Source organism: Hemiscyllium ocellatum, chromosome 10 (assembly GCF_020745735.1).
Source record: "Hemiscyllium ocellatum isolate sHemOce1 chromosome 10, sHemOce1.pat.X.cur, whole genome shotgun sequence".
NCBI lineage: Eukaryota > Metazoa > Chordata > Chondrichthyes > Orectolobiformes > Hemiscylliidae > Hemiscyllium > Hemiscyllium ocellatum.
Genome location: NC_083410.1, coordinates 22,434,958 through 22,449,350, shown reverse-complemented (window position 1 = coordinate 22,449,350; position 14,393 = coordinate 22,434,958). Strand labels below are relative to the sequence as shown.

At 38.5% G+C, this 14,393-nt stretch overlaps 1 protein-coding gene across 2 annotated transcripts in view; it reads left to right on the top strand.

Moving 5' to 3' along the window:
- The window catches only part of prkd3 (protein kinase D3), a 421,244-nt gene that overhangs the window by 261,603 nt on the left and 145,248 nt on the right, over positions 1–14,393 (top strand). For both annotated transcript variants that reach the window (XM_060831342.1, XM_060831343.1), the window contains exon 4: positions 6,994–7,125. In XM_060831342.1, the coding sequence (XP_060687325.1) occupies positions 6,994–7,125 (132 nt within the window). The remainder of the gene's footprint in view (positions 1–6,993; positions 7,126–14,393) is intronic.

Below are 14,393 nucleotides of genomic sequence, written 5' to 3'. Positions count from 1 at the left end.
TTCCACCTCCATGTTGTCACATTAGGAACGCTAGCCATAGAAAAATGTGCAAAACCTCCTCCATGTGCTCCAAATATTCTTTTGCAGTAGCTCCTGAGGTTAAAACATAATCCGTAACGACTCTCACTCTGGGCACCGTTTGGAGGATGTTCACCATCACCCTTTAAAAATGGCACAATCCAAAGACATACCAAAAGGCAAGCGAGTGTACCCATGCAGTCCTTGGTTAATATTTATACTGACTTACTTCCTGTGATCCCTCAAACTCCAGTTGGTGGTCAGTGTGGTTCATATTCAATCTGGAAAATAAGTGACCCACAGCCAGCTTTGCATGCAAGTCTTCTATTCATGGCATTGGGCATCTGTCTAAGTGGGAAGCAGTTTTGACTATCAATTTATAATCCCCACAGAGATGAACAGAGTTGTCAGGTTTTAAGAGTGGGACTAATGGTGTGGCCCATTCAGCAAATTGTGCTGGACACATGATACCTAGTTTCTCTAGGCATTCCAATTCAGCTTCTACTTTGGCACATAGGGGGATTACAATTAGGAGACTGGTTGTACTTGAAAGATTTAGATTGGACCTCTGGTTCTGCACAAATCTTGGCACTTGTGGCTTTTATCTTGCCAAGAGTTATGGACCAGACTGGAACCTCCGCTCAAAATATTTTGAGAAGGTAGCCTAGATCCTAACTTTATTTTACAGGCATGTGTAAACTGCTGTATTTCAGTTGCAATTCGACTGGTCAAACTACTCAATGTTCAGCAAAACACAATTTATTCAAACCCTATAGTTAAAATATGACACAAGAAAGAAGAATTTAGAATAATTTAACTCTGTTAGAAAACTTAACACAATAATATATAGAGCAATAATAATTCATGTTCCAATATAGTAACATCCGCTTAAGCATACCCCTTGACAAAAAGGCAAATTCAGAAATCAGATTTTCTCGCATGAAACGCCCACAGTTGGAAGAGAAACCCCAGCTTCTAGCTGTAAACATGAAAGAGGAAAATATAGCATCTACTTCTTCAAGACTCCAGCAGCATCTGCTGAAACTAAAAGCTTAAATAAACACTAGAAATTCTGGTCTGAGAGTTAGCCACACCTGTCCAGGCTGCTTCTATTGTTCCAACATTTTTTTAACAAAACCCCAAGGCGCCTCAAACTGTTTACATTACCACAGACTTCTTTGTACCTCTTATTCGATCTCTTTCTTAATAGAAATTAAGACAAAGTACATCTCTTAAAGACACAGTATTGTCACACCAAAGCCTCTTGGAACACTTTGGGCTACTTCCCAGTGACTTCAGGTAGCTTGGGCCAGTCACTTTCTGTGGACTCACTTTCAAAATGGCTGACCTAACTTCTGCATTGGTGACTGTGGGTGCAGGTCCATCCGAGACATGAAGTCAAAGATTGAGGCATACAAGCCGAGCAAACCTGACCTATACAAGAAATCCAGGTACAACCTTATAAAGTCATCAGCGATGCTAAGTGGCAATAGTTCAGCTTAAGACTTGGACCAAACGCATGGACACCAGTAATTTGTGGCAAAGCTTACATAACACAACGGGCTGCAAAGTGAAGTTGAACACAATCGTGGGCAACAGTACATCCCTACTGGAGCATTCTACACTCTCTTTGAACAGGATGTCAGTGACACAATCTCGCCTATTAAAACAGAATCTGATGCATTTGTACCCACAGTCACCATTGCAGATGTTAAATTGGCCTTCCTGAGAGTGATCCCATGGAAAGCGACTGGCCGTGTACTCAGATCCTGTGAAGATCAGCTGGCAAGAGTATTCGCAGGCATCCTTAACCCCTCTTTACTATGATCTGAAGTCCTCATTTGCTTCAAAAAGATCACCATCATCCTAATGCAAAAGAAAAATCATGCAGCATCCCTCTGACTACCACCCAGTGGCTCTGACCCCCATAATTATGAAGTGCTTTAAGAGGTTAGTCATGGCTCACGTCAACTCTACCCTACCATCAATTGCCTTGATCCTATGCAATTCACCTCCTATCTCAAGAGAGCCATAGCAGGCACCATCTCCCTGGCTGTACACTCATCCTTGGAACTTCTGAATAACAAGGATACCTATGTTAGGATCCTATTTATTGACTACGATTCCACTTTCAGCACCATAATTCCAAACAAACATTTTCTAAGCTCCAAGACATAGGCCTCTGCTCCCCCCTCTGTAACTGAATCCTTGACTTCCTGACCCATAGATTGCAATCAATAATAGGCGACAACACCATTGTCCCACAAGGCTCTGTCCTGGGCCCCTTACTATATTCCTTATACACTTAGGACTGTATGGCCAAACTCCACACCAACTCCTACAAGTTTGCTGACGGCCACTCTATTGTAGATTGAATCGCAGACAACAATGTGACAGAATACAGGAAAGTGACTGAGTCCTTAGCAGCATGGTATAAAGACGATAATATCTCTATCAGCATTAGCAAAATGAAGGAGCTGATCATTGGCTTTAGGAAGTGGAGTGGATGGCATGCTCCTGTCGTCTGCATCACTGGTGCTGTGGTGAGAATGTTGGTTGAGAACATCAAGGTCCTGGGAGTGAGGATCACCAACAATCTGTCCTGGTCCAGGCACGTTGATGTAACGGTTGAGAAAGCACAACAATGCCTCTACTTCTTCAGGAGGCTAAGGAAATTTGACATGTCCACAAGGACTCTTACCAATTTTTATTGATGTCTGATAGAAAGCATCCTATCCAAATGCATCACAGTGTGGTATGGTCACTGCTCTTTCCAAGACTGCAAGAAATTACAGAGAGCTGTGAACACAGACAGTCCATTACGCAAACCCCATGTAATAGCTATCTGTTGACTTTATATTTCCCACTACCTCAGGAAAGCATCCAGAAAGACTCTCCCACCCTGGTTATACGATCTTGCACCTTCTTCTGTTGGCGAGAAGATAAAAGTTTGAACACACTTACAAAGTGATTGAAGAACAGCTTTTTCCCTGCTGTTATCAGACTTTTGAATGGATATCTGTAATGTTAATTCTGATCTCTCTCTGTCTCTTCTCTGCAGCTGGAACATTGTATTCTGCACTCTGTTCTGTTACCTTGATGCATTTTGTATGGAACAATCTGCCTGTATATTACGCAAAACATTTTCACTCGGTGCATGTGACAATCATTCAATCATCAGTGCCCATTTAAAGATCTGTTGTCAATCCAGGTGGATTTTCTGCTGCCAATCCCTTCTGGACAGGTGGAATCTGGCCTTTTGTCCATGCATAATTGGGATTATAGTTATATGTAAGGGCTTCCCAATGTATATGGCCAGTCTAGCCTGGGTGTCTTGCAGGCTTAAAGCTGCCCCATCAAAGTTTCTTATAGTCTTTCTTCCCAACTATAGGTACAGTGGCACCTATGTCAACCTCCATGTCTAGGGGATGGCCATGCATCCAAGATTTTATCTTAATTGGGGTCACTCTGGGAGCAGTGATACAATTTAGCTGTATCAATTCCTCATTCTTGGGTTGATTTATTTGCAAGACTGTGTTTTAATGTGGGTGTATCTTCGGCTTGGTGATAGATGATTCACTTTTGTAGCCTTGTCTGGAGTTCACTGTATGTGAACTCTAACACAACGAGTGCAGCACAGATGTTCATGCTCCTCACTATATTGCGAAGAGACTTCCCGTCCAGTCCTGGAACCTTAAGGGCTCTGACTCCAATTGTTGTTCCATGCCAACAAAGGAAAGCCTTGAGTATTATCCGCTAGGGACTTGGTTCTGAAATATGAGAGTTGCCTAAGACTGAGGACAGTAATGTTTATGCACATCTGAAGCAGCCAAGTTCCTTTTTCCACATTTTCAGGGGAGAAGGCCAGTTCTACAGCTTTATTGAGGTCCAGGTTTGGATTAGTGAGTCACTTCATTTAAGTCACAATATTGTTAATTTCACAAACCAAGTGATCCCTTAACATTTCCTGAAGTGCTGACCTGTACTCAGTGTTCTGCCAATTTCTGCAGTTTCATCAAGAATTCAGTAACGTTCCCAAGGAAGTTTATTTGCTGTATTAAACCTGAAACACTGCAAGACAACAGATGACATGGTGTCATAGATCATATCTATCAGTCCATCGAGATCTTGATTCTGTTTAAACACTTTATGATGCTGGAAGTCAAGGGTTCTACAAGTGGTCAGCAAAATTACATTTTTTGTTGGTGATCCCTTCTATCCCATTTGCCTGAAAAAAAATTGCACACCTGCATCATAAGACTCCAGTTTCCAAACATCAGCATTTTCAATATTTTCCCTTTGTGGTCTTACTGGGTGTGTTGAAAGGCATTGTGCAGTTTAGTGCCCTTTTGGCTGCTTGTCAATAGTATCATGCTGCTCTACTTGGTTGTTAGCACAGTAACTCATAAAACATTAGCCAAACAGAAGGAGGTGCCCTTTTGCTAGTTTCTAGATTACTCCCAAACAGGCTTATGAATATGTGTAGCAATGTTCATTTCTTCTTTGACTTAATACCATCCTAAGCGTATCTGCAAATGCCAGTGATGGAGCTCTTTGTTATTTTTAATGGATTGAAACTGAAGTCTGAGAGAAGAAATCAGTGGATTTATAATTATATTCATGTCTGTAGTTTGCTTTGCATATATTCTTTCCTTTGGCTGGACCCATTAAATGCATTCTCGTGTCATACTGCCTGTTCATTTAAGTCGTGTAGTGTGATGAAAGGTGTGTGACAAGGGAATATCACTTTTCTATCTTGATGTTAAACTGGTGACATGTGTTCATTCATTTGTTTTTTTTGAAAGGAATTTTAAACCAGCAAGCCCCTTCTGGAGTAGTGATATTGTTATATTACAGGGGTTTACCACCAGACAAAGAAATAATTTAAGACGCTAGCTTGCTTTTATATTCAGAATAATAGAGGATTAATTTTATTTTGTATAATCCAGAGATTAGAAAGTTTTGACCTTTTCAGAAGAGACCTGACTGGAGTCAGAAGTAAGTTTGGTCACCCCTAGAAACAAATTAATTATTCACAGCTGCTAAGGAAATAAGGTATCATGATTGAGTATAATTTGTGATACTTTCAGAGTAGGAGCGTTTGGTTAAAAATCCACATTGATTTTTCAAAGCTGAGCAAGTCCAATTGCTCAGTTATGTGAGAATTTGAGGAAAAGGCTTCACAGCTCACATGACAGGAACTGTGGGGGGAATAAAGCAGTAAGTCAAACATAAAGGTTGGACAGAGAAGGGAAATTTCACTGAATTTTGATTCGCTGTTAAGTGATGATGTTGGGAAATAGGATTTTGTGTTTTGAAATCTTTAGAACTGTTATGTTTAGACAGCTTGGTTTGTTTTATTTTAGTCTGATCTCTTCTGTGTGACCATCTTCTCTTTTATTGTTAAAATTGACTCTACAACCTTGTATGTTTATGTCTCAATGAAAGGCTGCTAAGTTAACTTCAGGCCAGAAATCATTCTGGGATCTGTCTTGTCGAGTCATAACGTCAGCTGGTATATAACAATGGACTGTAGTTAAGCCTATTGATGGTAGATTGAGAGCAGAGCCTGAGTTGAAAAAATATACTTATATTTTATCATGAATTATTGAATCCTTTAAGTGAGTTAAGCAATTTTAAAAAATCTTTTACTTGTATATCTAAGTGAAAAGGAATTCATTTTCTCCCCAAATTACCTGATTAATTCATGTTAATTTCATGATGTCACATAGCAATTAGCAATATCAGTCAATCACAGAAACATTTGTATTTACAGTGCCAGTGATTTTAATTGTGTGTGAATGTTGTTATAAGCAAAATTTATGATAAGGTTGCAAAATTTGTGCAGTATTTTGTAAAATAACTTATGTTGGCAATTGGGAATTTTACCACCTAGTGTTACAATGTTTTAAGAACCGTTGGTCTAATTTTTTAAAGAGTTTTGATATTTGGTTGCAAGCGTGGCTAGTCATTCATAACTAATGCCATATTCTGAAACATATCTCCGGTATCTCTTTACCCACATGCTAGACCCTGTCGTGGCATGGACTTTTAGAGCAGCCAACCCATTTTCACTTAGTTATGGTCCCCATTGTCAATTTGTCTTTTTCCTGTCATGCAATCATCCATCCCATTGTCTGCTTAAATGTTCGCTTTCTTGCACTCTTCTTCTTTATCTGGTCATGTTTATCTGCAGTTCTTCCTCTGTGTGACTGTAACTCTGTGACTTTATCTAATGATTAGCACACCTGCCTCAAAATGCTAGGGACCCAGGTTCAATTCCAACCTTGGATGACTGTGTGGAGTTTGCACATCCTCTTTGGGTGCTCTGGTTTCCTCCCACAGTCCAAAAGTCCAAAGATGTGCAGAGTTAAATGGATTGGCCACGCTGAATTGCCCCATAGCTGTCCAGAGAAGTGTAGGCCAGGAGAAGTAGCCATAGTAAATATGAAGTAATGGGGATAGGGCAGGGGCTTGGGTTGGGTGGGATGTTCATTTGAAAGTCATTGCAAACTCAGTGGGTCAAATGGCCTCTTGCTGCACTGCAGGGATTCTATGATACCATGATTTCCTGCGCCCCTTTCTTTGAAACTGTTATAAAATTTAGTGTCTGATTTTGAATATTCAAAATTGTTGTTATGATATTCTTCTTGGATTATTTTAGTTTAGATAAACTGAGAGATTGGAAAGCTTTTGGGTACTTAAAAAGAGGTTTGACTAGAGTTGGAAGGACTTCAGTCACTCATAGGGGAACAAGAAGAATGTTCACAACAATAAAGAAAATAAGTGACCTCAGTGATAGAATCCTAACATTGTTTTCAACTCCAGGGACTAGAATTCATTGTTTTGTCAAAGTAACAATTTATTTGGAAACATAGCATTCCACACTTAAGAAATGTGTTCATAATATTTTAAATGGTAAAAGACACTTTTTCCCAAGAAGATTAATTTTCATTTCTCTTTTTGTTTAAACAGCACTAGCTACTGTTGAAGATTTCCAGATCCGACCACATGCCCTTTATGTGCACTCTTACAAAGCCCCAACTTTCTGTGACTACTGTGGAGAAATGTTATGGGGATTAGTACGACAGGGCTTGAAATGTGAAGGTGAGTCTCTATTTCTGATGTCTGGTTGTCAAGATGTGTCTAAACATACAGAAGTCCAATCAATTCTTTTGTTTACGTTTCGCATTTATAGGTCTAATTTGCTTTTGGAAAATATGTGAGTAACCACCTGATATTAAGTATTCTGTCCATTGAGGTAGTGGCCCATAAAGATCAGAAAAGTCTCTCGCTCAAATGCTATACTGATTTAATCAGAGCTGTGATAATTGTTGGGATACTACAATTGACATCTGTTTCCTGTTATAAGGGGACTGTTGACCAGAACCAAAGGTCTCAAGGGATGCAAGGACAAAAATAATAGAACGCTCATATAGAAGTGCTGCATTCAGGGCAATAAGCCATTTTCTGGTTTTTGGAGCATTGTTGGGCACGGGGAAGTATGTTTGATGCATTTGAGGATGACAGCAATTTTGGAAGCAGAGTCCGAGGTTAGCACTGCTTTCTATTTAATTTTCCAAGGCAACAGTGATCTAAAGACTCAAATAGTTCCAGAAATGAAGTTCACATTATATGGCATAATGGACCAAAAGACAACCGCTTAGAACAGATTAATATTGATGATGCCCCAATCTTAATCTGTTGTTGGGGTGGTTTGAGTTTTCAAGAATGTGTACAGCAAAGTATAAGCTCAGCCTGAGCTAGTTGAAGGAAGTGTTGCAGTGCCACCATGTATACAATTGCATGTGTTACATGTTGGTGAATTGCAGTTGATGTCATCATGTACCTACCTATCCCACCCCTCACCACCATTTTAAGAACCTCTGCACTAAGCTTTATAATAATATTTAAAGTCATCTATGGTATAGTGCTGCTGTTTTGGAAGTGTTGTTCTTTGCACAATCTGTCTTCACAGCTGACTGTATAAGATGCCACATCACTATTCAGAGGCAAGAGTTGTCCTGGATAATTTGAATTGATTTTTCTGGTCATTTATCTTATTGCTGTCTTGCAGAACTTTGTTACAAGCACATTGTATGCTGCTTTTTGCCACTTTTCAGGGCTTTTTATTTTGCTTTTGCTCTTAGTTTCATCATCTTGTGCAATCTCTCGAATTCTTGTTTATGTGGCTGGCAGTAACTGAGAGAATATGGGAGGAATATTGAACAATAATACATCCCTTAGATGGAAAACATTTACAGACATTGACTTCAGACAATTATGCACCAATCTGATCCCCCAGCTGATGTCCAAAAATCAATTTGCTGATACACTTCACTAAATCTGAGACATGTCGAATAGCCAATACCATAATTGTCATTATATCTATTTAGCATGGAACAAAGGAGTACTTAATTCACATTTGTACGAAACCAGAAAACTCAACAGTTAAACAACCTTTTTTAAAAAACTGATAAATTTCTGTAAATAGTTACATTTGTGAGAATTTTAGTTCTGATGCACTTTTTTCTTTCAAACCTTAACATGGTGTGCAAAATATTTTTTGTTGTTAAGACACTCGATGGTGCCAGTGATTTAAAAATAAGCCTCCAGAAGTTCGTTCTTTCTAAAATTGTGAAGTATTAACTTGTTCCAATTTACATTCATTAACTGCTTTAGTAGAACAATGATTTTAACTCCGAAATCTATAACTGACTTTGTAAGCAAATATTGAGGATCACCACGGTCATCAATGGTGCAAATGGTCTCCTAAGAGCTAAACATGAACAAGGTGGACAATAGTGCCATCTACTGGTAAAGTCTGAGCCACATTTTAATTCTCAAATGTAGTGTAGAGAGTCATAAAGATCTGTACAGCACGGAAACAGACCTTTCGGTCCAACTCGTCGATGCCAACCAGATATCCTAACCTAATCTAGTCCCAGTTGCCAATGCTTAGCCTATATCCATCAACCCTTCCTATTCATATACTCATCCAGATACCTTTTAAATGTTGTAATTGTACCAGCCTCCACCACTTCCTCTGACAGCAGAAGATCTAAATATATTAATTTAATATCTGCAGAGAGTTTGAAAATTTAGGCCTTTTATCAAAACGTCCACTGAATTAATGGATAAATTAATCCTCTTAACGAACCTGTTCTTACAGAAAAGTTAGAGCATTCCTAATTTGTTAGACCTTTGTATAGATGTAAACAGATGATTTCTGTAGCAGAACTGATGTTTCTTTTATGAATTTAGTACTAAAGAGATTGACAGGGCAGTCATTGTTTTCACTCAAGTGTCTTGTGTGTATGTATATACCTCATTCTTTAAGCAAACTATGATTTTTTTTTCCTGTGGTGATCCCATGGTTTATGCACCAAGTAGCTCTAGAATACCTTAGTTCAAGTAATTTTCCCAAGTTGCACCCATTTTCCATTCTTGGGTTTCCTTGAGAACTGTTAATTTTCTAAATTGCAGAGCTCAATGCAGAAGCCCCACAACCAGATGGGTGGCAATTTTGTATCAGGCTGTCAACCAGAAATAGTAGCTGGGGAATGACCTCCGGTCAGATGAATGTTTGACTCAAAGCTGACTAGGAAACACAGTTGGGAAAATTAGTTCTTATTTCACAAAAAAAGAAGCAATTTATGAAAATAGTGTTGCTGCATTAAACTGCATTATTACAATGCATTTAAAATAATTTTTTTAACTGAATTGCTTTATAGCATCTCTTTGGACTTTGCTTTCTGGAGTAGGGACATTCTCAAGGTATTGCATTGCCTTTATCTGTTAGATCCAGGTACAAATGATTATGTCCAGTTAGTTCCATCTTATGTAAGGGCACTCTTGTGGAACAGTGGTAGTGTCCCTAACCCAGACCCAGAAGCTTGAATCCAAGTCCCATCTGCTCCAGAGATGTGTAATATTATCTCTAAACAGGTTGATTAGGGAAAAAAAAACAGGTTCCATCTTATTTGATATGGCTCTTGTAGCACAGTGATGATATCCTATCTCTGAGCCAGGAGGCCCACATTCAAGCTCCATCTGCTCTGGAGGTATATTACGACATGTCTGAGCAGGTTGCTTAGACAATATCTCCCACCCTATTTAAATAGGGGTTCTTGAGATCAGTGGTGGTGTCCCTCCCTGTGAGCCAGAAGACTTTGGTTCAACTCACCTACTCCAGAGGTGTGTAATAATATCCCTGAACTGGCTGATATAGAAAATATCTATCTTATTTGTAGAACTGTTAGATTTCAGTATCGATTGTCTATTCAAAACATATGTTATGATGACCTTCTGACCCCATGTACATGAACTGCCATTTGTGAATTTTTGATGACATGATTTTCAACATTCAGAAAAATGTTGGTTAATTCTTTATTTTAAATTCCAGAACTTTGATGATAAGCCCAAGAAACAGTGTACAAACTTTGTTGTCCTCTGTTTAATTCAAGGATTATTATTTGGTTAATTAAAGTTCACTTGCAGGTATTGCAGTAGCTGTAAGTCCAATTAAATGTATTGCTGTCCAGTTCATGGAAAGTCAATGTGAACAAGAGAGTACTACTGTAGGGGAATCTTGTTCCCATATTGCATTTATTTACTTTTAAGATGGTTCTTCTGCTTGCTGATCTTCAAAGAATTAATCTCATGACACATCCACAATACTTGGCTTCAGGAAAAGGCAACTTTACGGTTGATTCCAGTGGTATAGTGGTTATCTTTCCTCCTTTGAAACTTGGGTTCTAATACAGCTCAGATTTAAGAGCTTAAATTCTCATCTCGCTGACAATAAGGGTTCTCATTAAAAGAAATTTTCGTCCAGCTCTCATCCCAAAAAGCATGCATAAATCTATATCGCCAGAACTAATTTGACTGTCTCATTCTGTCAGCATAAAAGTTTGACTAGCATAGAAATGAATAATGTCACATTACTGTAACAGGTAAACGTATTACATAAGAAACACACAAAAAAGTGAGTTAGCAAGGTTGAATACCATGGGACTAACCGAACATTTCTATGGATATGAAGTTGTTTGAGGGACAGAAAGTAGACAATTCATAATGAATAGTTGTTTTTCAGACTTTGGTTTGAAGGGGGAAGTGGAAAGTATGCACTGATTGCCTCCCAAGGGGTTGGATCCATGCTGTTTTTGGTATGGATTAATAACCTGGACTTGAACATGCATACCAAAATTTTGCAGTTCACATATGGCTTAAAGCTAGAGTGGGGGTTGTTGTAATTCGTTAGAATTTTCATTCTTTCAAAGAATAGGTGTAATGCACCCTTTCTGCATTGTGTCATTTAGTGCTTCCAAAGTTTACTTTCTATGGGGACTGAATTTGTTCTGTTATTGTGTTGATGATATTTGAGTGCATTATCCAACATGTGGACTCGATTGTAATAGCACCCATATGGGTTATTTGTTTTTTTCTGATTTTAAGCCAGAATTTTAAATATGAAAATAAGGATTTTAATATAATGTTACAAGGGTCAGGTTCTTTCAGAAGACATCATAGATTTCATTTGTTTAGGATTTGAAGTTGTATTGAAATTATTTCCAACTATTGATTGATGGTTGACGTAACCTTGCTATCAATTTTGTTTATATTTTCTTTTCTCCTATCCAATGCTCTTATGAATGAGTATCTTTCTTTCTGTCCATAGTAACTGCGGTATAGTGACCTTGTTTGTGCCTGCTTCAATAGTAGTTATCCAAATTTCAAACAGGACACCTCTTGCTAACAATTAGGAGAGATGACAAGGTGTATAACTCTGATTCTTAATTAGCCATCTTTCTTAGCTTAACCTAACTTTCAGCAGGTTAACCACAGCATCTAACTGTTTCGATGTCCAACTGGGTAGAACAACCAATAATTGGTTCCATTCTTGTTCATCAGTTCATTCTCAGAGAATGTGTGTAATGGATTCTTTTCCCAATTTTCCTGTCCTAACACTGGAGTTCCCCAAAGTTCTACCTATCCTTTGGCTCTCTTATATTTCATATCTACGTGGTACCCCTCAACAATATCATCAGGTTCAGTATGTAAGACAGCAGCACTTTCACAATCACCATCTTGAGCCTGTTTAAACACTGATTGGACTGCACATCAAAATCCAATATGGGATGAACAATTATTTCTGAGGGGCGGTTAGGTATTGGGAAGGGCAAAATCATTGTTCTTGGTCCCTATACAATTCCATTTCCTGTTCATTGTTTCCATCTCTAGTGACTGCCTTAAGCTAACCAATACGGTTCACAACCATAGTGTTGTGTTAACAGTTCTGCAACAATGCAAAGATTGCCTATTTTTTGACATCTATAATATGGCTTAATTTCCAATTTGCCTCAGTTCATCTGCTGCCTAAACCCCCATCTCTGCCTATTGACAGGACTGATGCATGAAGAGAACTGGATAAATTAGGATTCTCTGCCACAGAAAGCGGTTGAAGCCAAAACAGTCAATGTTTTCAAGAAGAAGTTAAATCTGATTCTTGCAGCTAATGAGTTTAAAGGATACGGGGAGAAAGCAGGAACAGGGTACTGTGTTTGATGATCAGCAATGATTGTAGCAGAGCAGACTCAAAAGGGCCAAATGGCCTACTCCTCCTGTTTTCTTTGTTTTTATGTCAAATTCATGATCCACTGTTCCATTGAACTCTAGCCGTATCTCTCATTTCACGCTAATAGGTTTGTGCTTTAAAGCCCTCATGTTAATACATTGTAACTTGCTCATTGACATAGCATTGTCTTTTTGCTGACCATCAATGGCTTCCTGACTGACATTTCAGTTTTAACATACTTATCTTTATTTTCAAATTCTTTCCAAGCCTTTCCCCTTCCTTCTCCCCAGCCTCTCCAGCCCTGCAAACTTTTGAGATCCTTGAAACTTCTGCTTCTGAATTCATGAGTACAGTATTCTTGATATTAACTGTTTCACTATTTTCATTATGCCATAAGTGACAAAACTATGGCTTTAAGAGTTTTTTTTTAAAGAGATTTTAAGGCAGAGATGCTGAAAACTCATAAAATAAACAGCTTGTGAAGCCTTTGGTTTTTTTTCCCCCAAAATTAAAACAATAGAAGCAGCTTGAATGAGTGGGATCAAGCTCTCACACAATCAGGATTTTTAGTTTAGCTTTTAGCAGTTGTTGCTAGCGTCTCAGAGGGTTTGGAAGCTGCAGCACATCTTTCCCTTCTAAACTCTGTAACAGTTTTCTTTTGGCGTTTTCCTGTGGCTGGAGTTGCATGTAAGGCAATCTGTTTTTCTGAATTTGTCTTTTTCCAGGGTGTGTTCATGGAATGTTACTATGTTGGAACAGTTAATTAATAATAAATACTCCATCTATTATTTTTGTTAAGCATTTTGATAGAGTTGCAGCTACGCCAATTTTTATCTGATTAGATCAGTGTGGAAACAGGCCCTTCGGCCCAACAAGTTCACACCGACCCGCTGAAGCGCAACCCACCCAGACCCTTCACCTAACACTACAGGGAATTTAGCACGACCAATTTACCTAACCTGCACATTTTTGGACTGTGGGAGGAAACCGAAGCACCGGAGGAAACCCATGCAGACACGGGGAGAATGTGCAAACTCCATACAGTCAGTCGCCTGAGGCAGGAATTGAACCTGGGTCTCTGGCGCTGTGAGGCAGCAGTGCTAACCACTGTGCCACCGTGCTGCCCATATGTTTTCTTTTGTTTCTTAACCTGTAGTGTATGAATAAAGTGTGTTTTGCTTAATGTCAGGTAGGTTGACCAATCAAATAGCATCTGGAACGCAATACCTTACATTTACTGTTAAAATTGGGAAAAAAAATTAAGGTCCAAGCCAACTTCTAATATATTTTGAGAGGATTTAATCTGGTTCACACCACTTCATCCCAAATCTGCTACTCAATCCCTAGCACTCTACACCCCAAAACTCATTTAATCTCTTCAATAAGCTTTTATTCATTTGTCCTCAATTTTCCTTTATGGCTTAATGTGATAATGTCTTATTGCAGTCACTATTTTTTAGTAACTTGGAATATTTGCTGTGTCAAATTTGTTAAATGAAATAATGTAAATTGTTAATTTAAAATCTCATATTTATCAGTAATTGCAGTGACAACGTTATCATCCAGGCCAGACCCCCTCAAAATATTTTAAGACGGTAGCCTAGACCCTAACTTTCTTTTATTTTAAAGGTAGATGTGAAGTGGATATTTCAGGTGTAATGCAGCTGGTCAAACCACTCTGCTTTAAGCAAAACAGAATTTATTTAAACACTACAGTTGAAACACGAATAAAAGAAAATCGAATTTAGAATAACTTAACTATTGGAAAAGTTAACTGACCCGATACAGTAACTTAATT